General features: G+C 37.4%; 1 protein-coding gene across 1 annotated transcript; it reads left to right on the forward strand.

The window, feature by feature from the left end:
* The first annotated feature begins 367 nt into the window (after positions 1-367).
* SMC3 (structural maintenance of chromosomes 3) lies at positions 368-26,386 on the forward strand. The gene is made up of 29 exons (XM_068398870.1): positions 368-503; positions 3,170-3,245; positions 4,786-4,824; positions 5,664-5,731; positions 6,107-6,178; positions 6,364-6,443; positions 7,021-7,099; positions 8,462-8,579; positions 9,148-9,323; positions 9,508-9,588; positions 9,829-9,993; positions 10,542-10,663; positions 11,084-11,297; positions 12,944-13,047; positions 13,277-13,376; positions 13,831-13,991; positions 15,357-15,498; positions 16,539-16,689; positions 17,712-17,864; positions 20,153-20,304; positions 20,526-20,684; positions 21,408-21,515; positions 21,932-22,040; positions 22,691-22,938; positions 23,053-23,265; positions 23,970-24,161; positions 24,312-24,489; positions 25,052-25,158; positions 25,458-26,386. The coding sequence occupies exons 1-29, from the start codon at positions 489-491 to the stop codon at positions 25,527-25,529; spliced, it is 3,654 nt and encodes a 1,217-aa protein (XP_068254971.1). The 5' UTR covers positions 368-488; the 3' UTR covers positions 25,530-26,386.
* The last annotated feature ends 367 nt before the right edge of the window (positions 26,387-26,753 follow it).

The raw sequence follows: 26,753 nt of genomic DNA on the forward strand, positions 1-26,753 counted from the left end.
TCGGCTCACACTTGCCTTTGGCGCCCAACCCGCCCCTCAGGGGGAGAAACCACCTTTCCTAACTCCCTGGGGGGACCCCTACTGGGAGGAGAGACAGTGTCACACTCCTTCTCCGCAGCAGAGCACCTTCAAAAAGGCCAGTAAGGCACTTTAGAAGATGAAATAAAGGGGACTCCCTACTGTCCCTTGCGGTGTCCCTTCTTCGGCGGAGCAGGGGCGCGTTCTCTGCTCCTCACCTCCCCCTCCACCGTGTGCTGAATGGTTCGCGCCGGCTCGGGTTGGGGGAGGCTCCTCCGCCATTTTGTTTGCGTGAGGGGTGAGCGGGGCGCTGTGCGGGGGAGTCTGGGGGTGCTGAAGGGGCGGGAGCAGGCGGCGGCGGAGGAGGCTCGGGGGTCACGGCGAGCACTCGTGCCGGGAAGAGACGGTGAGGGCGGGCTGAGCGACGGCAGGAGGCACCGAGGCGGGCGCCTCCCCCATCCTTCGCAGACATGTACATCAAGCAGGTACGCTGGCGGGACCCACGCCTTGTGCGGTGCGGCCTGGGCCTGGCTGGGTCGGTTTGGCCAGGCCTGCCCTGCCCTGCCCCGGCGCTGGGGGGGTCTTCAATCTCCGGGCGAGAGGCAGAGACAGGTTCCGGCCCGCAACCAGAGGCCCGCTGGCTAGTGGCGGGTCCGAAGGCCTCTGCTTGGTTCGCCGCCGTCCCGGGGGAGGAGACCGCGGCCCTTGCTGGGGGGGGGGGAGGCGTCCCGGGCCCAGCCACGGAGCAAGTCCGCCGGGTAGGCGGGCGAGTGCCATTCCTTTCCCCGGTTCCCGCGGCTGGTTTCATTCATTGCAGGTGTGAAGTGGCGTTGGGGGAGGCCCTCTTGGACCCGAGACTTGTTCGCGGGCTCTGTGGGGACCCTGTGGACGGGGCAGCCTTGGTGTCCCGGCCCTCCAGGCGACGGCCGGGGGCCTCGTACACACGCAAGGCTCTTACACAAACAAGGGGCTCTCCTCAGATATCAGGCGACATCTTTTAGCTGTTAAAAGTTGGGGGTTCTCTTCTTTTTTACTTTTTTATTAAAAAATCTGCATGTGGTTTCAGTGGGGAAATGTGACTATATTTGGGGTTTCAATTCAAACTGGTTCTGTCTGCCCCTTCCCCCGGGAGAAACAAGTTACTGTTTGTATTGGGGTGATGCCTTAGGCCCCCGGGCATGGACCGTTTAACCTATTATACTTAATTCTTGACAAGCAATCTACAGCTAACGTTCAGTTAAAACGAAGGGCCTTGTACGGACCTTTTCCAGACAGTATTTAAGAATGAGGAGATCATTAGTGTTCTTTCTGCAGTATATCCCTGCAGTCGTATTGTGTATTGTATTACACGGTATGGTTGAATTTTTATGTCTGCTTTCATACCGCTGCCTGTGCATGTTCATACAAAGCCTACTAGGAATCTCATTTCTCAGTGGACTCAAAATTAGATACCCCTACGGGTATCTTTATTAAGAAGAATATCAGGTTTGAAAGTGCATGTTCCACATAGAAATCAGATTTACATCAACTGTTTGACTGACTAGGGAGTGTTTCAAATGCCTTTTGATCGTGTTTTAGTAAATCACTTTATCATTGCAGATGTGACACACTTTAAAGTCTTTGAATAAGAATTATTATTATCCAGATTTGAATTGTACAAAAGTAAACGGTAGTGAAGATACATAGAATCAGAGTAAGAAGTCCAAATTAAGTCAGAACAGGGGAAATGAGTTTCATCTGGTTGTTAAAACTTGTGCTTCCTTAGTAATATCCAAGAAATAATGATTGGTTTTGCCTTTTTGTAGAGGCTTTCAGGTTCATATGAGAATAAAGTAGATTAATTATTCCAATCTGTGTATTTTCAGAATATTATAGGTAAACTGTAAAAGTATTAGAGACCGAATTTTTTGCCCATTCTTTTAATTTTTTTCTTGAAATTTGGTGAATTGGGAAACAGCATTGTTTGCCAAATGTTTTGGGCGTTCTTTTTTTTAAAAAATTTTTATTTTTCAAAATCAGCATGAGTGAACGTAGTTGCTGTGGCCTAGAGTTGGTGGCAAGGCCTGAGTAAGATTTGCTGTTCCTGTTTTTCCTTTGAAAGTCACTGGGACTGAGGCAGAGCTTGCTATTACTGTGAAAGTCCACCTGGCAGATGAGGCAGCCTGTTTTTTTAGGGGAGGTGGGGGTCTGTGTTCGCAACCACAGTGACTGGGGTAGTCTTCAGTTAATACGTTGTCTTGAACTTGCTTTCTATAGTTTGGTCCATTACATTCTGAAATCCTTAATTACTTCCAATATCATTGCTGTGGATTTAGATCTGAATACAGTGTGGGTACTTAATGAGAACTGTATCTGTCTTGCCGAGGAGAGGGAGCATAGACAGTTGTAATTCAGGAAGGGCTTAGATAGGCAAAGTATTGGAAGGAGTGGTAGACTATTCCTTTTCCAAAATAGCTGCTGTTGCTTAGATCTGATGTTTGATGGCTTGATTAGTCATTTTCTGCCTACCCATATTGTTAGCTTCAGATTCCAGTAATGAAATAATTTTGCAAAGAGGATTTGACAAGGAGGACGTAGTGCCTGGGAAGAGAATGAGACTGTGATTCCTGACTAAAAGTTAGTTAATGCCTTTTAAGTTTTGCGTGGAGCGGAAAAGAAGGCATGGACTCTGCGATCAAGGAGGCAAGGGACAAAAAGCCTAAGGCACCTTTATTGTTATTCTACTACCCTATTTAAATGCTACAATGCAGGAGACAGACTATGCAGTTCAAGATAACATCGACATTCACACGCTAAGCATCCATCACCCATTCTGGGAAGAGCCACAGTGTTCTGTGCAAATACATCTTTTTGTGTAGTCTGTTACAAAAAGACTCTCAGAGCTCTCTTGTTCACTGTGCTTTGGCCTAGGTAAGTAACAGCGTCTCTCGTGATGTTGGGAGGAAAATCTGCCCCTAAAGTGATGCTTAGGCAAGGGCCAAGTTTTATGATGTAAGTTTTTGATCTTGAGCTGGAAGGTTAAAGTGTGTGCAGGAAGGTGGGGGAAATCAAGTATATTATAATTTATGTAAATACTCTGTAAAATCTTATAGTTCAAAAACTGCTCAAGAACAGAGAGAACTTTGTTAAAATAACTCACTTTTCTCATTAGGTAATCATTCAGGGCTTTCGAAGCTACAGGGACCAAACCATTGTGGACCCATTCAGCTCAAAACACAATGTCATAGGTAAGTTCTGATACTTGTCTTTTAACACTTAACTGGAGTTGCAGTGTTATTTCAGATGATGTTCACATTGAAGTCCTTTATAGTTTTTACTATTCTGCCTGCATTTGATGACTATATTTTCTGTTTCGGGAATTTCTTTACAGTTGTCTGTAACATGTCACAAGGCATATTCCACTTACAGCAAAGTATCGCTAGCATTCAGTTTTACTGTGACAATAGTATGTCCAAGTCCTCAGAAGCTGAGTAAGGTCTGTAAACTCTTCATAAGTGCAGATCTCGGTATGAGCCAGACCCCCTTTAAAGGCTGTCCTTGCAGGAACAGCAGCAGAGATTTTTCTTTTTTTTTCTGGTATGCAAGTGTGATCATTTTTGATAAGTAAGCACATTAGCTACTATAAACTGCTGCAGAGCAGTTTTTCCTCCAGCTTTGGGGGAATGAATTTCTGTATTGTGGACTGTCAAAAAGTATAATACAAGTTTCAGAGTGTAGTTTCATAAATAACACCTAATCTAAAGCTTGCTGTTGTCCACCATTGTCACACCTCTTCCTGTTTTTGCCATTGGACTCCTGGGTCTAGCCTTTTAATTTTCATTGATTTTAGTGATTGTGCAGCAACTTTTGAGACTACTGACCCAACAGAAAACAGTCATTTTTGGACATAAAAACTTAGTAGCCAGGATTTACTCCGAGACTGGAAAAAACATGCAGATGACTTGAATAGCATGTCCTGTTACGTAATATTACTTCATCGGGAGCTAAAACTTAATCCAGGTATTAATGTTTTTAAAAGGAAAAAAATCTGGCTTTGCTATTTTTTGCCCTTTTAAAGACCTCATAGGAATGCCAAGTAATTTTGGGGGAGGGCATGTAGGGAGGAAGGGATGAAAAGCCTGGGATGCTCATTGCTGCTGGAAAGCAAGCAGTTTTGAAATTAACACAGTAGGTGCTGATCTTAAAGATAAGACACTGAGCCTTGCTGAAGCACGTCAGAATGATCACTGAGATTACTATATGTTAGCGTAGTGCGGTGTTCTTATACCTTTGTTTTTTAAATAGAAATAGTACTACTTCCAGTCTTTTTAAAATAAAACATTGCTGAATTAGCAAGTGCAGTATTAAGAAGTTCATACTCTACCTGAAGTTCATACAGTCAACCTGAACGTACAGGCAAGTGATTTCCTTTGGTTAAATATAAAAAATTGATGCTGGGACCAGAAGGATTGGATTTAGGTCTACTGTTTTTGTCCCACCAGATCAGTATTAAAAAGAAAAGGATGAGATCGGTTTAGCTGTTATTCTCGTTGTGGAATAGTGTTTGAGTTCATAAGTCATTGTAATATGTGTGAGTGTGGAAAGGACCAGTCTCTTGTTCTCAGACAATAAGTGATTCACCTACGAAGTTTGCCTTGTTCCCTTGAGATTTCGTTTGGCTGTGTTATATTTGGGCTCTGCTCTTGCATATTTATACGCAAAATTTAATGTACATTGCAATGTTAACTCATGTCATCTTGAGGTTATACTTTGTATTTTAATTTTCAGTGGGAAGAAATGGATCTGGAAAAAGCAACTTTTTTTATGGTAAGCATGGATTTCTTAATATAATAGCATGGGGATGCTGATGATACCAGCTTGCTTTGTTTGGGTTTTTTTTTGCCAGAAGTTGGTTTATCAAATGTTCCTCCTCAACAAGGAGTGGCAGATTGATCATTACTTGACAATGATGAAAGGCAGATCTCAGTGCATTTGTTTAATACTTACCTTCCAGGTTTTTCCCCAGTACTTGACTTCTCTTACTAAAGACCTTCTAAGATTTTTAAATGGCAAAAAAAGTATTTACAGGAGGAAACCGATTCTAAAAGTCACCCACCTTGAAAACTGATTGTGATATTTGCAGTTACTTTAGTCATTCTTAGTGGCTAAATTCTAAGCTGATTCCATAGCAGTATGGCACAGCTTATACAACCTTTTAACTTATGGTTATGAGGGGGATTTTGTGGGGTGGGAGCATCAGTGGAGGAGCAAAGATGCTAGTCAAAGTGTTAGTGGCCGTTGTGATGGTAGTCTTTATAAATTGCCAAGTGTTAAGTATTTTAGCGATATTTTTACCCTAGCCTGTGTGCTATACATTTGTAGAGGAAAGCTCATGAATCCCTACTTGTGCGGCGTTATTAATGCTTATGCAGTGAACTAGTAAGGTGGTGACAATGAGACTTCTTCAGAGAAATTCCAGTGTACAGCAGGCTAAGTGATAAAGATCCAGCAGATTAAGGTTTTTAATGAAGAAACATTGTAAGATATTAGCAGCGGAATGACTGTACTATACAACAGTAAAACAGTATGTTTTGAGTTAAAGAAACTGCTGCATATCTCCCTAAAGGAAAGAATAAATCTTCTGTTTCTTTACTATTTTATTACAGCGATTCAGTTTGTCCTCAGTGATGAGTTTAGTCATCTTCGCCCAGAGCAGAGACTGGCTTTGTTGCATGTAAGTGAAGGGATATAATAACAAGACTAAAGAATAAGCTAGTGTGTTTGAATGTTACTACAAAAATGGTAAATTGCTGGGCTGTGGATATTTTGAGCCGATTATTTTGGAAGCATCCTTAAACATTTTTTGTTTCCCTTTGGCAAAAGGGAATTTATTACTAAGTAATACATTGTGCTGATAATGCACGTAAGTGAATGTATATCCAAGATTTTCAGAAGTAAAAATATATGTCCTGAATCTTACATAGATGCTCTTGACTCTCAAATCTTTGGAAGGAAAGGGGAAGTGGGATTGTCAGGAAAGAGGGGAGATGAATGAGCTCAAAATCCTTCTAAGGTGGTAATTATCTAACCAAAATATCTCCTTTCTTAGGAAGGTACAGGTCCTCGTGTTATTTCAGCATTTGTGGAAATAATTTTCGACAATTCAGACAACAGGTTACCGGTAAGTTGAATACACTGCTTCATAAGTGGATGATCACTTCAGACTGCAATATTTCAGTATTATAGAAGTCTTCAGTATGGTAACTGCTTTTGAGTCAGTTCTGGTAAAAAGTGCAATAAACATTCTGGATTAGTTATACATACCTACTGGAAGCAGTTAAATTCACTGGATTTTGTTTTCTTAAGATTGATAAAGAGGAAGTCTCACTTCGCAGAGTCATTGGAGCCAAGAAGGACCAGTATTTCTTAGACAAGAAAATGGTGACGTAGGTACTTCTTTTCCTTAGCTGAATGACACTAGTAGTATTTCTGTAAAATTCTCTAGTCACACCGAACACTTGTATCTCTATAGCCTGAAATAAATTAATTCTCATGAGTTCCATGAGCAGTACTAATTTAGTTGTGTAATATTGAGTACCAGTAGTTTGACAGCAAGGATGTCAGTCCTTGTGTAACAGACAGCAGACTCTGAATTTACAGTTTAATCCATTCATTAGTGTGATGTTAACTTCTTTCAGGGCTTTTTTTAAATAAAGGAGTTACTAGACTTGAGGTTGTTTCATGTCCTTCCTTGTGATATCTTTACCTGTGTTTGTTTCCTCTTTGCTTCAAGATGCTTCTTTCTTAATCTTTTTCCAACGCTATAGTATTTTAGATATTTTCCATTTTTATTCTCTCATTTCATTTTAGAATTAGCTATTCTCAAATAAAGCTTCTTCAAACAGAGCGTGCATTGCACACAGTGATTGTAGTATGTGATCTATAGTTGTGATACTTCACTGAACTTTTACAGCTGTCACTTTTACTGTAAGTGTTTTTAATAGATTTACAATAATATTTCAGGAAAAATGATGTAATGAATCTTCTTGAAAGTGCTGGATTTTCTCGCAGTAATCCCTACTATATTGTCAAACAAGGAAAGGTAAGATTCTTTTTCACGCAGTGGAAGAAATAACTATCGAGTATCGTGTTTCCTGGATGCCAGACTTAGTTCAGTTATTGCAGAAAAAAAACCAAAACCTAAATCCATTTTAGTTTGAAATAGTTCTTGTAGATGCTTCTTTTGCAAATATTACTTTTTTGTCAGTTTTAAGAAAAATGTTTTAATGTCTGTAATGTTGATATTTAGAAAAGTTTTTTTCTCATAGTAATCTTTGCAATCACATGCTTTTCTATATGCTTAAATACAAAGCAAACTTAATTCCTATGACTATTTCAGTGTAAATTAATAGATTTCTGTGCCTTAAGATGAGGCAGTAAAGTAATTGTAGAGAATTTTAAAAGGCTAAAAATACTGTCAGTGGAGGATGAATGGAAACATGTGGAAGCACCAAAAGTGAACACACAGCAGGGAAAGGGCTCACAGCGTGGCCTGTATTAACTGGTCTTCAAGACCCAAGCGCGCTTACCGGAGCTTTCAAAGGCCACCCAGATCTGGAGACAAAGAAAGGAAGATTACTTGTAGTGGCTTACGGGGTGGGAGGGGGACACCATGGAGACACTGATAACCATCAGCTCCAAAAGATTACTGAAAGCAGTACTTAAAAGGGGAATGCAGGAGACTTGAGGAGCCACTTGATGGCAGAAATGCTGACCCAGCAGTAGAGTCTTTCAGATGTTTATCAGGATAAATTTTCCTATACAGCTGAATGTGTGTATTTGGAAGAAACAAATTCACCTGGAAAATCACTTGTGTGTTGTAGTGGGGATTGGTGCACATGACTCTTAGAGCCAAAATACAGGGTACTGGTTTTAATACAAACTAGAAACAGTTACATTCTTATAAAAGGATACAACCACTGAAATGTTGAAGGAAAGTGAGTTTTATGTCGGGTTTAATTGTATGAGTGATTTAATATTCGATTAATGAGTGTTTCATGACCTGAATTATTCTAAGATTTATAGCCCCTACATTTTGGTGTGGTTTTATGGAGGTGTTTAAAGTGTTTGGTTTAGCACCAGGACTTAAAAGCCCAAGCTTGAGTTTCTCTAAACATAATTTGGAGTGGGTAATGATTTCTTCAGTTTATGTAATACTAGTATCTTCAGTTTTAGCAAAAACTGGTAGCATTTGAAAACCAACAAAATTAATTGCAAGCAGAATACTTGCCATCCTAAAGTAATTGTCTCAAAAGGAAAGCAGTATGGTGTATACTAGGTATCTGAGTCTTCCTGCCAAAACCTCAGGCATGCAGGCACAGCAAAAAAAGTGCAATCTTTGATCTGTTGTGGTTAGCTGTACATCCAGAGCAGGCTATTGAAATCATAGATCTTGAATTTTCAGATCAACCAGATGGCCACAGCTCCTGACTCTCAAAGACTGAAGTTACTCAGAGAAGTAGCTGGTACCAGAGTGTACGATGAACGTAAAGAAGAGAGTATTTCGCTAATGAAAGAAACAGGTAACAGTTTAAGAAATGAATGTTTTCTGCCACAGTAATTCCGTTTACTGAAAAAGCCATAAACTTTTAGAGTTAAGCTAATTGCTAGATAGATTTTTTATTTGTGGTATGTTAAACGATACAGAGCATCTCATAGTTCCTCCTTGAATTTTAAATATCTCAAAAGGTTTAATAAGTGATTGCACATGTGCTTGTAGTAATAAAACTGTTTAGCTAGGCTAATAGGGATATTTGTACTGTTCAAAACCCGTGACTGATGTCAGCTGGCAATGATCCAAAAATCAGGATACCTACTGCTATGCAAACACTAACATTTATGTAGTATAGTCTGTAATTATTTTAAGTGTGTGAGCCAAAAGAGTACGTGCTTATGTTGCCTTACATAACTAGTATCAACAGTTCTGCTATCAGGATGTTTTTTGGGGGAACTTCTGGACATGGATTCTCCTTTTCAGATTACATAACTGTTGACAAATAGTTCATCACTGGAGGAGATTCAGCAGCTTTAAAAGTGTGGGAATGTATTACAGTGTTTAACTGAACTTCAATCTTGTAATCTTTTCTAAAGAGGGCAAGCGAGAGAAGATCAATGAGTTGTTGAAATACATTGAAGAGCGACTGCATACCCTAGAAGAGGAGAAAGAAGAGCTGGCTCAGTACCAGAAGTGGGACAAAATGAGGAGGGCATTAGAATACACCATTTATAATCAGGAGCTTAATGAAACCCGAGCTAAGCTTGATGAGGTAAAATATCTTGGCTGATACAAAATATAATGTGAGCTTTTGATTTGCTTTTTGCCAATGTCTCCTTGCGTTCCTTTATAAAATCCTGTCATGTTCTTCACTAATTGAACAAATTATTTTCTTTCTGGAACTGCTACTAAAACACAATCTTGCTACTTAAGCTATTGGTGATGTTTCTGTACAGCTTTCTGCCAAACGAGAGACAAGTGGAGAGAAATCCAGGCAGCTGAGAGATGCACAGCAAGATGCTAGAGATAAAATGGAGGTAAAAATACTTCTTACAAGGGCTTTCCAGAGTGGTGTTTGGTTTTTTTTTTTTTTGGGTGGGGGGTGGTTTCTAAAACTGTGTTAAATTCTATTCGATGATTTCGTCCTGTTTGGAAATGGGAGAAGTTTTCCACACTTTTAGTGTATCTTGATCTACATAATAACGATCTTGTGAGTTTTAATAGATACTGAAATGTGTATGCAGTGTTTAAGATACTACATACTTAAATTTCCATAGGAAATAGAACGGCAAGTTCGAGAACTGAAGACAAAGATTTCGGCAATGAAAGAAGAGAAAGAACAACTTAGTGCTGAAAGACAGGAGCAGATTAAACAGAGGACTAAATTAGAGCTGAAGGCTAAAGACCTGCAGGATGAATTAGCTGGCAACAGTGAACAAAGGGTATGTGACAGCAGTAAAGTCTTAAAATGTTGTTGGCACAAGGTAGTGTACTTGTACATCGAAGTTTTAGTTTTAGACTGTGGCCTTTCATTATTTTCGAAGGTTTTGAAGGTAGATACCTTAGTTTTTTGTGATGTCTTTAGTGTGCTTCTAGGGGATGTAAACATAGACTCCTGTGTTATGATCCTTTATTTATCATCTTGCATGTCGCAAAATCAAGCACCTATAATTCTCTTGATCTTAATTGCTGCAAGTATTGGGAAAGGAGGGTTTTAGTTTGTACCACTAATTCGAACTTGGTTGTTTGGCCCATACAGACCTTCATTGCTTGCATAGTTTAGCCTGTTGAGAATGCTTCATTTCATCCCTTTTTGCTATCCTGATTGGAACTGAATTCACTTCTGTTAAGTGTTGAAACAGCGTAGTATCAGATAAGCAATGGCATCGTGCAATCTTACAATTAGATAAAAACACACTTCTAAAGAATAATTTAATAATACAGTTCCTGATATTATCTAACTTTAAATACTGCTTTGTTTGACTTTCAGAAAAGGCTGCTAAAAGAGAGGCAAAAGCTTCTTGAGAAAATTGAGGAGAAGCAGAAAGAATTAGCAGAAACGGAGCCAAAATTCAACAGTGTGAAAGAAAAAGAAGAGAGGGGAATTGCTAGGTCTGTGACATTCTACAACAGGAAGTCAATGCATTTAAAAAAAAAAAAAGATACTGTCAATACTATCCATATGTGCAATTAACTCAGTTGTGCTTGTTACTTGAGAATGGGTAGCTATATGTACTTACAGATGGTCTGGATAAAGCCTCCTTTATTGTTCGGGGAAAACAGTATTTAGTGAAATTAATTTTTAAGCTTAACTGCTTTTGTGGGCTATTGTTGACTTCTTGTTTTGTAAAGTCTTCTGGGAGATTTTATGGTTTATAACATGATCCTTTTCTTTTTGTTACTGATTTGGTGCTTAAATTTTAGAGCCTGGTTTGACACTTCTTGAAAGTTCTTATCGTATTTCTTAATGCTTGCTATTAATAAATTCAAGGTTTCTTAATAATACAGCATGTCTTTCCCTTCTCAAAATAGACTTGCACAGGCTACACAGGAAAGAACAGATCTTTATGCAAAACAAGGTCGAGGAAGCCAGTTTACTTCCAAAGAAGAAAGGGATAAGTGGATAAAGAAAGAACTGAAGTCTTTAGATCAGGCCATCAATGACAAGAAGCGTCAGATTGCAGCTATACACAAGGATTTAGAGGATACAGAGGCAAACAAGGAGAAAAATTTGGAACAGTACAGTGTAAGTTTTCAGCTTATTCTCAGTATTTTTGAGAGAAGGGTTACACACTCAATCTAGTCGTGGACAATTTATTTTAGTGCCTATTTATAAGGAAGATGAGACTTTCTGGTTGGGTACGGTCTTTTAAAAATGTATTATTGAAAACATCTGCAGATAAACTCTAAACTCTGTTTAGCACTGCATCTAACTCCACTCTATGTTGACTTTCATTCTGGTACTTTCTCCAAAGTGTTTGGCCTGAGTTCTCAGGAAGAGACTTAGATCTGCCTTTCTCTTGTCTGTGTTGAACATGGCTATTTCATATAGATAACAATTTGTTATGTTTTTATAGAGGTCTACGTTGGTTGTTTTCACTCTTATTTTCCCTGCACAGAGGATCTTTTAAACTGTGCTGCAAGCACTGCACCTTTGCACCATGATTGTAGCTGGTTAGAAGTTCTGTCTCTATCCATGTGAGAAGATTAGTCTGTCTCAGTATTATCTGCATAACTTTTAGATTTCAATCTCTGTTCAGAAACAGCTCTTACACTGCAAATACAGCAGTACAATCCAAAAATGTCACTCCTGCTAGGAGCTACAGGAGTGAAAACCCCTGTACTTATGGTGGGAGAACATCCAGCACCAATGCTGCTATCCTGCATGTGCAGATATACAGTGTTCTTGGTCTTTGTGTAATATATGTACTGAAATCAAGGATCAGTCTGACAGAATCTGGGAGTGTAGTTGTACAAAGACAATGGTGTTCTGCTAAAATACTGTTTGGATGGGGCCCATGTTAGCAAAGTAATGATTCTCTGAGTTGGTGAATGAAAAAAAATGGCATTTACCACTGACTGCAGTTATATTGTACTGCTCAATAGGAATTCTGTGGAATTGAAGAGGATAAATTTGGGGTGGCCTTTGATTCCTTTTATAAGCATGTCTTGGTTTTCTTTTTCTTCTTAAGGAAGGTCAATTTATGCTTAGGCTAAGAATTGTATAGCTTTTTGTTGTTCAAAGGGGAGGTGTCTTCGGTGAACATGATGGAGAGCTTGCAGAGTTAGGTTGGAAAAACTTGGCTATGTTTTGAGAACACAGCTAGTTCTCCTGTACACAGGTAACTATGAAAACATTATCTGGGTACTAGCCCTGAGCTGCTTTGAAAATGGCAAGTGTTAAATGAGCAAGGGGAGGTTGTCTGTGCATTGGCTTAAATAGCATGCTGTTAACAGCAGCCGTGGTGAAGTACTAGTACTGCTGAAGAGCAGGCTAAGATTTTTGACTAATAGCAGTACAGCGTGGTGTGGAAGACTAGTATGTATGTTCTTACCACGAATGTTATTTCGGAGCATGATTACACATAGTTATATGTATGATAGTTACTGTTTTGATTCAGTTTCTTACTGTGACTTACAATGAGCCATTTCACTGTAATACCCAGATACACAGTTCAACTCAGTGCCTGCCTTGGAGCCTACTTGATAACTTGACCTTCTATCCGCTCCCTTACAAAGATGTACTTGTTCTTAATGCTTTTATTGCAAATTCATTAAAATGTTTGTAGGAATTGTTTCTGAATTTTAAGTAGTAACTTAGTATTGAATAAAGGAAAGGTTTTTTTGAACACAGAGATCTGTGGTTTCATATCGTTCTGTTCTTTGTGTTAGAAACTGGACCAGGATCTTAATGAAGTGAAGGCTCGTGTTGAAGAACTGGACAGAAAATACTATGAAGTGAAAAATAAAAAAGATGAACTACAGAGCGAAAGAAAGTTAGTAATTAATTGAAATTTGTCTGAATCTCACTTAATGTGAAGGACCCCAACTGTGTAGTTGTTAAAATGGCATGTAGGTATGTTTTTTTTAAATATAGCCACGTATGAACTCCTGCACTTCGCCTTTCCGTCAGATTAGCAGTCTTTGAGAATAATAATATTAATCAAAAAATCTTCAGACTTCGTTCACACTTAAAATAATTTAATTTTAATTTTTGTTCCATAGTTATCTGTGGAGAGAAGAGAATGCAGAACAACAAGCTCTTGCTGCAAAGCGGGAGGATTTGGAAAAGAAGCAGCAGCTTCTCAGAGCAGCAACAGGAAAGGTATTTGAGAATTCCATGTGGAGGCTTTTGTTCTCATTCTCAAAGGACAAGTCTAATCATATCTGAAAGATATGACACTTATTTCTTTTGGTTATGGTCTTACTGTCATAATTAAGATAGATGGACAAATTATATTTGTAAGTTGAATTTTTCAAATATTTATAGCTCTAGAACTAATTGGAAATTAGTTTTTTAAGCTCAGAGTAATTGAGGAGAGGTAAGGAGACCACGTAGAAACGGAATATTTCTAAAATTTCTTCTGATATCTTTTTGCTTCAAAAAAAAGACCCTGAAAAGTGGCCGACTCAAATATTTAGATACCTTCTGTTAGAGCTTTAGGTTAGTTAGCAGGAACTTGGCAAAAAAGTTTACAACTTTCACAAAGTTAGAAGTAAAATGTGTATTACTTCTACAACTTTTAATTGCAGTACAATAATGAGTTATATTTTAACAGGCCATTTTGAATGGTATAGACAGCATAAACAAAGTTTTGGAGCATTTCCGTCGAAAAGGCATAAACCAGCATGTTCTCAATGGCTATCATGGCATTGTGATGAATAACTTTGAATGCGAACCAGCTTTCTACACCTGTGTTGAAGTTACTGCAGGGAACAGGTAATAACATGCTCTTTAGTGTTACTTAAGTTAAAGCAGCTTCAGTGTTACAATTTAGTTGTTGGTGCCAATTGCTACTGAAAGTTTTATTCTTTTGAACTTGAGCTCTCGTCCTTTTTTTTTTTTGTCAAAGTGCCTTCTGCATAGCATGATCAAACTACTCCTTCAAGAAGGAACTGAGAAGAATTATGCATGTTTAAAAAGTTAATCCTAGCTGCTCTTGATCTTGTGTAAAAAAAACCTAAAACAAAACCACACAAAGACCCCCAAAAAAGGCCCCAAACCCACACTCCTGACATTTACCAGAAGGGTTGGTGGTGAGGCTGAGTTATGTTGAATAAAGTGGACAGCATCTTCCGGTGTGGAGAATTCTACAGTAAGAAATTCTGATGTTTCAGTGTTAACAATCAATAAGAATTATTTCACTTACCCTAGAAAATTTCATGGGTGAGGATGGTCTCTAAACTGTCAGAGTCTGCTGTTGAAAAGCTATCTGAAAAGATGTTGAGTGTTAATGAGTCTGTGTGTAATGTGTGTTCTAGAAGAAGGAAGTGCGTGTTGGGTGATCTGCCACTTCCTGCAGCATCCGACACTTGAAATTAATTTAAATTGTATTTTTGTGTGATCAGTCGCCTGTTCCAATTCATGAGTAGTCATACCAATTCTTGTTCTGATGAAATGTAGATGGCATAAGGGCAGGAAAGAGGACAGAGGTGACATCATCTTGCAAACTATCACATAGAAATGTTGATGCTACCGCAATTTGCAATGCAGTCCCTCATCTGAAACATCTGTGTCTGTGTGAATAAGGGTGTCTCTTCAAATTACTTCACAGTTCTCTCTGAATCCTGTTGTGCCCCATAGTTTGGAAAAAGCAGTAACAAGGAAACTCTGTAGTTCAACTTTCAAAAGAAAGATCACTTATTTCAATCCCTCTGATGCTAGTCCCAGTCATGCACAGGGAGATAGATGTGATCTCTGTTTCTGTTGATTGTGTACAGAGGCATAAGATGCAAACTACGTAAATCCATGCAAAGAGGGATGAATATTGGATATTGAAATGGTATGAAGGACAGAGGTTTGCAATTCAACCAAAAAGGCCGTGTACAAAGTGACACTGTGCCTGTTGAGCTGCTCTTGTGACTGGAGGCTGGAATGTAAAATTCTTGGCTAATCCCATTTTAATGAAAGTGAATAGAGTGTATCCACTTGCTTATTCTAAGGCACAGACTTGAAGAGAAAATGCAATGTAGCTTTATATTCATATGTTATTTAATGGTACCTGCATACTTACTGTTCCCATACAAATATATTAGTGCTTTTAGCACAGTAAAGTTTTGCTTATTTGTTGGGCCTGTTAACTAGGTTGTTTTATCACATTGTGGATTCTGATGAGGTCAGTACAAAGATCCTAATGGAATTTAATAAAATGAACCTTCCTGGAGAAGTTACTTTCCTCCCTCTGAACAAGCTGGATGTTAGAGATACTGCTTATCCTGAGACTAACGTGAGTTAGAGTTCCTTTTGAACTTTCTTGTACTTCATAATTATAAAGCCTCATATTTTGAATTGTTTGTATATATTGCTTATTGCCCACCACTTGCTTTGCTGTTGAATGTCTGCAATTAAATACTACTGCTAATGTACTCTTCTCAATATAAAATACTCTTGTTACAGGAAAATACTTACTGTCCTGCCAGGTATTTGCTCTTTAAAGTTTAACTTCACCTTACAAGTAAATAGGTGACACTAAAAAGAAAAGAAAGTATCTGCTCTTATTTGAAATTTTAGTGACACATTTTTTGTGTAAATGCTAACTGCTTCCTACAATAATAATGGTAGAATAAATTCTTTAAGAATAGATTTATTTGTTTTTTCCTCAGATAAACAAAATAAATAGGAAACAATCAGACTTCTAGTATGCTTATTTTGGGAGGGTTTTACTAGTAAAACTGTGTTAATGTTTGTGTCCTGTTCTCTACAGAAAGGAATAATTTTTTGAAGGAAAAAATTTTACTGCCAATTTATGATACTTACTCAATTTGTTTCAGTAGCAATTTAATACTTGGATGAGATTCCTGACAGACTCTTAGTTGACTTAAGGCTCAAGTCTAGCTGTTAAAAGCTAAAATTGTGAAATCTTGTGCTTGATTTCCATAGAGTGTTTGTGTGTTTTCTTGGGGGTGTTCAGTCAGTGTGTCATCCTTCTACCAACTGACAGCTGTTTATTTCCAGAGTTATCATTCACAATATCGTGCTTTGAGTTCAGGGTTTGACATCCAGTATGTAAATAAGGATACGCACAGCTCCTGAAGTCTTCGTTCTAGAATTTTATTGGCTGTGAAGCCAATGTTAATATTCAGTGAATTTGAAATACGCGAAACGTTTAGAAATTCTTGTTACAAGGCTAGAGTGTAATTTATTTTTACTCTTGATGGTAGTTTCTTTTTTCCAGGGCGCTCTTGAATTCTGTGTATTAATTAGTTGCAGTGTATGTGCCATATTTGTATCAACATATTCTTCTCCTTAAAATCACTGTCACTTCAGGATGCTATTCCTATGATCAGTAAACTGAGATATAATCCAAGATTTGACAAAGCTTTCAAACATGTTTTTGGGAAGACTCTAATTTGTCGTAGCATGGAAGTGTCTACTCAGCTGGCCAGAGCTTTCACTATGGATTGTATTACTCTGGAAGGTAAATATTGCAATGTTATAAATTATTTATTGTAAAAATGGGATCCCTGGAATGTGAGGCTCATTAAACATGATCTGTTAGTGTTGTCAAAATAAGATTATTTTAAATAATAGTATACTTCACTGAGGTGTACAAGGTTGCACTTGGTTAAGTACAGAGCTTAAAAATACAGAATTTCTTCACAAGCTGTTAATTTTTCCTATAATCTAAGAGTTAGTAGCGATGTATTTCCATCCTGGGAATAGTAAAGCAGATTAGGCTTGTTTTAATTCAATTTGTTTCGTCCAGTTTAATAGGCATTTGTTTTCCTGGAATATTTATGGTGTTTTCCACAAACTTAAACCAGTGTTTAGGGTGTGAATGTACAGCCTTAATTACTGATAAGTGCAAGGTGAATTCCCCTGTGTACCAGATACATTTACATGTTATGTTCTCCAAAATAACCTATATCTCTTGTTAATTGCTTGTTCTTGGAGGACAGATTCCCTGCAGGCTTATTGTTGTCTTTCTGTCTCTTAAAGTCAATCTAAAGAAACTCCTAAGGATGTCTGAGGAGGAAATGATTAATTTTTGAGTAACAGCATACTCTGCAAGCCACAGATGCTGCTAATTACTCAGCCTCTTTTGTTTTCTCTCTCACAGAAGATCTGAGATCTCTTTTTTTGAACTGGTAGTACTAGATGTATGCATTTTTCCCTTAACATAAGTATTTTTTTCCTTCAAGCTGCATGGTTTCAGAAGTTAATTAAAAACAACAACAAAAAAATAAGCTGCTGCTTAAAGGAGATCACAGCAGTCAGTTGGTCTTGAGGAAATGAAATGCACTTTAAATTGAATACAGAAATAAACATTTCCCTAATTACTATAAACATCCATAGGTGATTCCTGATACTGATGCAGCGCTTCTATGGGTTAACTGAAATGTTCTAGTTAATCTGTGAAGTGATATTGTAGAAACTGCTCTGAACATTATGGAGTGCATATAGCGTGCAGTTTAGAGTCTCATTCTGTTATGCTCTTAGGTGATCAAGTCAGCCATCGTGGTGCATTGACTGGAGGTTATTACGACACAAGGAAGTCTCGGCTTGAATTGCAAAAAGATGTTAGAAAGGCAGAAGAAGAACTGGGTGAACTTGAAGCAAAACTCAATGAAAACTTACGCAGAAACATTGAAAATATCCTTTTGTTGTTCTTGGGGAAAGGTGGCGTGATGACAAAGCTTTTGTTTTGCGGTTACAGTAATAGATGACAAACAGGAGACTAACTTTTTTATTCATGTTACATATTATCTGTGACATTTGTTTTGACTGTTGCTTGTGCAGCCTGGTTCTATATGTTACTGTAGGGATTCTAGTACAAAGAAACCAGTGGTAAAACAGAAACAAACCCCTGAATGTGTAAATTGGTGTACAACCAGTGAAAATTACAGATTTTAAGACATATCCAGTTTATGTGCCTGAATTGCATGCTTTTTTAAAAATCATTTTTAGATTAATGCATCTAGTTAAGAAATAATTTCTATACTACTGCTGTTAATTTTTTTGTAAAACTTCCGTACTGGGGAAAGCTGACTGAAAAATAGTAATTGAAGCACACCTTGTGCAATAGTTTGCTTCAGAGAGTGGCTGGCACTGCAGGCTTCAGGAAAAAGGAGCTTTAGTAATCTGTCCCTGGTAAAATTTTTTCTTCATCTTTAAAGCTTAGAGATGAGGTTAAACCTTAAATTATGAGGCTTTCTATTCCTTCTAGAGTTTGTTGTAGTAACTGCTATAACCAGATACTCTTGTTACCTGTGTTAATCTTCACTGCTTTTTCTGACTCATGCTATATTTTTAGTACTTGTGTCCTGAATTGGTGTATTACATAGTCCACTTATGCTGTGGGGAGAAGATGGAGAGCATTATATTATAATTAAGCTCTTGAGTTGCTTGACAGTCTTGATCTTTGCAGTCTCTTTGTACAAAAATTCAAGTAACTGTCACCTTTTTCTCTAAGCCCTTTAATGGTACAATGTCCTTTTGAGATCCAGTATCTAGAATTCAGGGGCAAGGGAGGTTTATACAACTTTCTTCTCCATTATCCAGGTCATTCTGTCCTTTGAACTGAACTCCTTTGTTTTTTGACCTGCAGCAGTGCATTAGAGACATTTTTGGGGCGTCAAATAAGCAGAACACTGAAGCCTATGCTTAGATCCACAGCGGATTAGTAAAACTTTTAAAAGTGCGCCCCTGTATCTTGTTAAGTCTGTGGAAGAGTGTCGAAATGGTCTGTTAAATGTGACTTAAATAGACTGAATTTGCCAACTGGCTTTACATGTACCAGCAATAATGAATGTCTTTCACCCTTATTGTTACCTGTAAGCGATGTGCAGGACCCTATTTGTGTGTCTATAATTAAGTATATATAAAGTGTGGCATTTTTGCCTTCCTTTGATCTTTAAAGTTTAAACTACAGATATGTAGGCATATGGTTTTAAAAGGATTTGTGCAGAAACTAATTTTAACCCTAATCCCAGTGTGCATTGTACAGGTAGCCTGCTTTTTGTAACTAGGAATGGGAGCTTGAATTCCTGCTGCTTGTGGTTAAATTCCCCAATTACCTGTTAGGCCCTTTGGTTTCATTACAACTTAACTTTTAACCAGGGCTAATATTTTGGAACTGAGAAATCTTTCTTGCTGTCATTTAAGTCAAAGTCTTAGGTCTATATTTCTTTTTGAGGAGGGGTCTATAGGGGATGTAGGTAGGGTGCTCTGTGGCATGCCCTTCAGCTGTGGTAGATCAGTGACTGTAATGAGAGCTGTTATTGCACTCTGACAATAACTTTAGAACTTAACACAAACCAGACCTCAGTTGTTTTGAAAGTAAAATGATTTAAGTATGTAGTGAAGTGTGTTACTGTAACCTCTGCTTAGGGGAATTACTTAATTCTTAGGGCATTTAAGTGATGTCACGTTAAAATATACATTGTAGCAGGTGTAACATGATGTTAGCAATTCAACATAAATTAAAACAATCTTATGCAAGCTCTGCACCATGGCTTAAGCCATTATATCAAAATTAGCGTGAACAAATTACACTTTTTGCCTCAGAATTGAGTACGGGATAACTCTATTGTTCTAATATTTCTTTTTAAATGTAGGCATCTGCTCTTCTATACTTCGTAATATCTGAGTTTTCCTTACAAGTTCAAATGTATCCCTGTGTTCTTCTGAGTGCCATGTTGTAAAATTAACAGCTAAATGAAGCTTTCCTCGTTTGTTCTTGGTGATAAGGGTGCTCAAGTTACTTTTTTGATGGTTCTTGATTTTTCCTGTACAACTGAATATTTTGGTTTTGTGAAGTTTTTTGTTTGTCTTTTATTTTGATGGCAGCTGAATATGCCAAATGGAATAAAAAATGAAGGTACTAGTAGGTATAAAATGCCTTTTAAAACAAGGACAGAGTTTTCCTTAGCCCACAGTATGGATTAATAATGAGATTGACCAGCTAATGAACCAAATGCAGCAAATTGAGACACAGCAGAGAAAGTTCAAAGCCTCTCGAGACAGTATCTTGTCAGAGATGAAAATGCTGAAGGAGAAAAGGCAGCAGTCTGAAAAGACATTTATGCCAAAGGTATAGTATGGGGATATTGAAAGCTGTTACTGATTTTATCTGAATTGTTTAATTAATATTACTGATAAACTTGCATTCCTTTCTGGTTAACATCATAATATAAAATATGGAGACATGACTAGAGATATGTCACAAAAATGTTTATGTCAAGAGAAAGGTGAAATGAGTATAAATCTACAGGTTGCTTTGAGGAATGATTCTGTCTAATATCTGTTCCATAGCAACGCAGTTTGCAGAGCTTGGAAGCGAGTTTACATGCTATGGAGTCAACTAGAGAATCATTAAAAGCAGAACTGGGGACTGATTTGTTGTCTCAGCTCAGTCTTGAAGATCAGAAACGCGTGGATGCTCTTAATGATGAAATTCGACAACTACAGCAAGTAAGGAAATGAAAATGTGTTGCCCTTAAATGTGGCACTTTTCTTCCCAGTAACTTATTTTTGTCCTTTTGTATGAAAAGTCACTTATGAATATAGTGTAATTAAAGTAGTGTTTCATCAGTAGTAGGTAGGCATGCTTGGAGTTTTGTCATCTGCAGAGTGTATATGCTTGTTTTTCCCAAATGCTGGGTGAATTTTACTAGCTATATTGTGTGAGAATTATGGCTATTTGTGTTGGAATCATCACTGTTTCCTTGCTCCTTCCTGCTCTTGGACTTTGCAACAATAAATAGAAATACATATCATCTGAAAGGAATGATGCACAGTGCGGGGAAAATAAAATAATGCCTTTAAGCACGTGGTAGATGAGACAAAAACTAAGGTTTTGTCTGACACCCATGTTGTTGAAGAAATACTACTTGTTAAGTATATTCTCTAAAGCTCTTCTGGATTTAGGAACTGGATTCAGATGCTAATACAGTTTAAGAAACTTACTGATTTGTATGTTTGACTTTCACACTAGACAGCTACAAAAATACTTACCATTTGGTTCTTTCTACCTGTTAAAATTAGAGAAACAGTCCAAAGAATTGTGCGATATTTTAATACACAGAATGGTGTGAAGAGTGGGGTTTTTTTGTTTGTCTTAATTTTTTTAACAAGGAAAAAGTAGTTGTTTAGGAGTCAGTTAAGGCAATTAATACACTTTTTTTATTTTTTCAGGAAAACAGACAGCTTTTGAATGAGAGGATTAAACTAGAAGGCATTATCACAAGAGTTGAAACATATCTCAATGAGAATCTGAGAAAACGCTTAGACCAAGTGGAACAAGTAAGGATTTTCTCTTAAATGTACTTTTGCAATCTGTTTTTTGTTGATTTCCAGGGATTTAACGTATTAATCATTTGATAAATACTCATTCATTACCCTACATTATCTGTGATGGGTTTTGCTTTCCTATATACAAGCTGAGTTAAGTGTTTCACTTAAATTTCAGCACAGTCTTTTAGGCATGTGAATTTTTGACAGAAATCCTACTCTAAGTGCACAGCCTATGTATAAATAAGACCATCATAATGACAGATTTGTTTGAAAATTTAACTATTGTCTAAAAATTTACTAAAAATATTTAAACTAAAATATTTAATACAGTTATATGTAGAGTAGCAAAAGATAACTTGTTTGTCTGGCTTATACTTTTGTTCCCCTCCATACTGAAGCTTGATGCCATTTACTTTGTCCCACAGGAACTGAATGAGCTCCGAGAAACAGAAGGTGGCACAGTTCTTACTGCCACAACATCAGAACTTGAGGCTATCAACAAACGAGTGAAAGATACACTGGCACGGTCAGATGGTTGGTAGCATCATTTTTTTTGAAAGAAAATTCTCCAGGGTTTTGAAAGTTCACACATACCGTATTTTGGTTTAGAAATAGACCATAATATGAGAAGTACTCATTAATTTTAAATATGCTGTAGTAATTACATAGTGTGTAACAGATTTTTTTGAACTTACTCCAGAAGATAAGTGAAACAAGATTTTGTGCATGTCATACATAAAGTGTCCACAATGGCATGCTGTAATACCAATAAGTATGTGTTCGTAGTAACAGACTTCAGGCTTCAGAGCATAGTACTTCTGAAGCAACCTTCATACAAGCATGGTCTTGTGTAGTTCTTGAATTTTGTCTAACCTATCTAAAACTAAGTTGCTGTCAAATAGGAAATAGCATCTGTATGGCTCAAACTTCTTTTGCTTCTCTTCCTAGACTTTAACAGTATGACCTTAGCATGTTTGTTAGGTTTTTTAATCCATATACTCTTCAGGAAGAAGAGAGAGGTATTTTCGGCTTTTTTGTCTTAAAATTAACTTTCTACTCCTTAATATATCTTTTTCTTTAGATTATCTTTTTGTTTCATAAATACTTGACTGGATAATTGCTGATTTTATACAGGCATGTAAGATTTACCACTTTGGGTTTTGTGCTGTCGCCCAATATTTCAGATCTGGATAATTCTATTGACAAAACAGAAGCAGGAATTAAAGAGCTTCAAAAGAGCATGGAACGCTGGAAGAACATGGAAAAGGAGCATATGGATGCCATTAACCACGATACAAAAGAACTTGAAAAAATGACTAACAGGCAAGGCATGCTCCTCAAGAAGAAAGAGGAATGCATGAAGAAAATCCGAGAGTTGGGTTCACTTCCACAGGAGGCTTTTGAAAAGTATCAGACTTTAAGTTTAAAACAGGTAATAAGTGTGCTTGGTTTCATGACCTGAAATAATGGTGTCACATACGTCTTGAGTGTCAAATGTGGCTAGAATTGCTAGTCACTTTGACATGTTAATATTTTCCTTTTACAGTTATTCCGCAAACTGGAGCAGTGCAATACGGAACTGAAGAAATACAGTCACGTTAATAAAAAAGCTTTAGATCAGTTTGTAAATTTCTCAGAGCAGAAGGAAAAATTGATAAAAAGACAAGAAGAACTGGACAGGGGCTACAAATCCATCATGGAACTGATGAATGTCCTTGAGCTCAGGAAATATGAAGCTATTCAGCTGACTTTCAAACAGGTAACAAAATAGCAGCAATTGTGCTGAAATCAAATTGTCCCATTATGTAGCAGCTATATGGGAAGAAGCTGATGTTAAGTATATGTGTTATAGAATAATAGAAGGCAGTATCATGTAACTTGAGATTTGTTTGGTGTGGTTTTTTTTGAATACTGAAAAAGAAATGAGCACTCATTTAAAATGCTAGCCTGTCTTGGTTGTATTACAACTCCAGCTTTGCTTTAAATCTCTTAAATACTTCCTTTCTGGTGAATCTCTTTGTACTATCTATAGTCCTTTCTGGGGACTGTCTGGTAAAAAACTGCACCAAATCCATTCTCCAGATTTAGTGATAAGTAATTCCTAATGTTAACAAAGGATCTTAACTACAAAGTGTGTGAAGTCTTCTCTTAAAAGGTCATTTGCTTAACTGAAATCTCTGAAGTTTACTGAAATAAGTAATACTTGCTTTTGCTGCTGTTTTATGTTTTAATTCTACCATTTTCTTGAAAAAATGTATGAAAATTCTCATATTACAAGAACAGTTGGCTTAGATGTTTTTAAACCAGGCACTGTATAGCGTATGTGTCTGACTTCTGCTTAAGAATTAATGTGGTTCTCTGCTTTGAAGCAGATACTTAGTGTGATCATGTAGAAGCAGCTGTTGCCTGCATTTGATTTCACTATGTAAAAATGAGCTTTTGTATTGACCGTTTCTTCTTCAGGTGTCAAAAAATTTCAGTGAAGTATTCCAGAAGTTAGTCCCTGGTGGGAAGGCCACGTTAGTGATGAAGAAAGGAGATGTGGAGGGCAATCAGTCCCAAGATGAAGGTGAAGGCAGCACTGAGAGTGAAAGGGGGTCTGGATCTCAGAGCAGTGTTCCGTCTGTAGACCAGTTCACTGGAGTTGGCATAAGGGTAAAGAAAAATATTTATGTTTCAGTATTCATTAGATTGCCTTTTAGCTATAAAGGCAACGTTTAATTGGTCCTGTTTATTTACTGTAACAGCAAGTGATGTTGTGGTTTAATATTTTGAAATAATCTTGCTGTTGCATTGTTTTCTTAGGTATCATTCACAGGGAAGCAGGGTGAAATGAGAGAAATGCAGCAACTTTCAGGTGGACAGAAATCCTTAGTGGCCCTAGCCCTGATATTTGCTATCCAGAAATGTGATCCAGCTCCATTTTACTTGTTTGATGAAATTGACCAAGCCTTGGATGCTCAGCACAGAAAAGCTGTTTCAGGTAACTGTCTACCTTTATTCATCTTCATTGTGGTTGAAGGTGATAGTCTGTCTTCTCAGCCCTGATGTTTAAGACAAAAGCTTTTAATCATAAAGGCACATTTTTGAATATCCCAACGTGTATGTTAGAATTTAACTTTCTGAAGCTTTCATGATCTTGTTTTTAGGTAGAAGCTTTGTGTTGTCTACTGCGTCTAAAGGGTCTCCTGACTACACTTCAGTGTGGTGGAAATAGTCCTGTTTGGAAGTGTAGTTTGATTTTAAAAATGAACTTTTAGCTCACTGAGTTGTTGGAAAAGTTCTTGCTGTGTTTTTCGTCATAGAAGTTTAATCCCCCACTGATTTTGCTGAGTGGCTGGATTTGTCAGAGTTGATACTGGAATTAATGATAATACTTAAAAACCTGGTATGGATCTTTTCGTGATTTGTGGGGTTTTTTGTTATATTAACCAAAACCTCCTTTTGAATAAGGAATAGCAAACTTTTTGCCTGTCCCATATTAAGACCTGTCCTGCTTTATTGAAAAGATTACATTAATAAAGAATTTTTATGTTCTTTTTTAGATATGATTATGGAACTAGCTGAACATGCTCAGTTTATTACAACAACTTTTAGGCCTGAACTGCTTGAGTCAGCTGACAAGTTCTATGGTGTAAAATTCAGAAACAAGGTAAATAATGTTTTAGTTATGGTGTTTACTGCGAGCCTTACCAAGTTGTGAATTTGACACTTAACAAGAGTTCAAAGTGAACCGGTCTTATTTCAGTGGTGGATTTCTAGTTATATTGCAGTCTTGTGTAAAAGTTCTCTCCTTCCCGAAAAAGAATTAAAATATCTACAGATGTCCCTTGTCATGTTCTTTAAAGGAAATCAGAAATTGATTATAGGCCTGTTGCTGACTTCAAAAATAAGTCTGTCTTACTCTGCAGGAGATACTGTAATAACTATACTTTTTTTTTGTTCCACCAGGTTAGTCATATTGATGTGATCACAGCAGAAATGGCCAAAGACTTTGTAGAAGATGACACCACGCATGGTTAAACGAAATTCTACTTACTGCTTGTTTGGAAGATGTGTATAGTGCTATGTTTATTCCAGGGACCTGTAAATTTAAAATATTAATTATTTAGTCCTTGTTTAAAATAGTTTTTAAACATACATTTTAACCAAGACCCTAGAAGGCTTAGTTTCAAAGGAGCTTGAGTATCCATTTTGTCTCTGTTGCTGTATTTTATAAGATAATTGTTAATGTTACCTTTATACAGTACCTGTAGTTTGGAAATTTTATTCTCTTCCCTCAAATCTTTTGTAAAGTGTCTGTTGCTGTTTTAAAGCTTTTCAGAAAGTGCTAGCTATTCCTTCTTAAGTATAATTTTATCATTTATATTGCCTTACATGTTTTTTTTAATGGCTTCAATTAAAATGATTTGGTTTATTGCTGTAACTTGTATACATTAAGTTTTTGTTTTATATTGTCTGTCTTTAGAGGATTCCACTGAGGTGGAGTAAATACTATTTGGTCTTATTGGAGCTGTGTATTTCAGAAGTACGAGACACAGCAGTTCTTTCATGCTATTCTTCTCTTTTCCCCCTTTTTTGCACATTGCCAATGCCAGCAGAAAAGCACTCCAAATCTGTGCTTGTCCAAATTTATAGTATTCTGGTTATTGCACTGAAAAAAATGTATCAGAAGATACTTGAGCCAAGTGACAGTCACCAGTCGAAATATGAATCTCCTCCTACTGTCCTAGGCTTTTGGCAAAGGAGTATTGAATAATTTGATGTGTTATTCTGGAAAACTTAAGGTTTTACCATGAACCATATATTTCTTAGATAGCAAAGCAGTTGTAAAAATCAGTTGGTGTTGCAATAGTGTGTATATATATATAAATAAAATAACCTTAAACAGTACCTTATGTAACTTTATATAGTACAGTGAGAAACAGTGAACTTCTATACTGCATTTACTCTGTAGGGCACTTTCAACAAAGCAGAAGAATAAAGCTGTCTGATAGGTTTTCATCTGCAAGCACCCTTGCTCCCCACTGAGAACTTCAGGAAGTGCAGGAAAGGAGAGCATGAACTGATTGCAAGTCTCCTGAGCTGAGGAGTGCATATACTTGCCGTACAAGGCAGGGTAAGAGAAGAATATTAAAGTTGGTATGGAGTAACTTCCTCAAGGAATGATAACCATGTAGGAAGTCACTGTCTGCACTAAGTCTTAAGGCAGGAGGATGTTGTACCTGACATAACAAAGCTTTCTAC

This window comes from Nyctibius grandis, chromosome 4, assembly GCF_013368605.1.
Source record: "Nyctibius grandis isolate bNycGra1 chromosome 4, bNycGra1.pri, whole genome shotgun sequence".
In the NCBI taxonomy this organism is placed as follows: domain Eukaryota; kingdom Metazoa; phylum Chordata; class Aves; order Nyctibiiformes; family Nyctibiidae; genus Nyctibius; species Nyctibius grandis.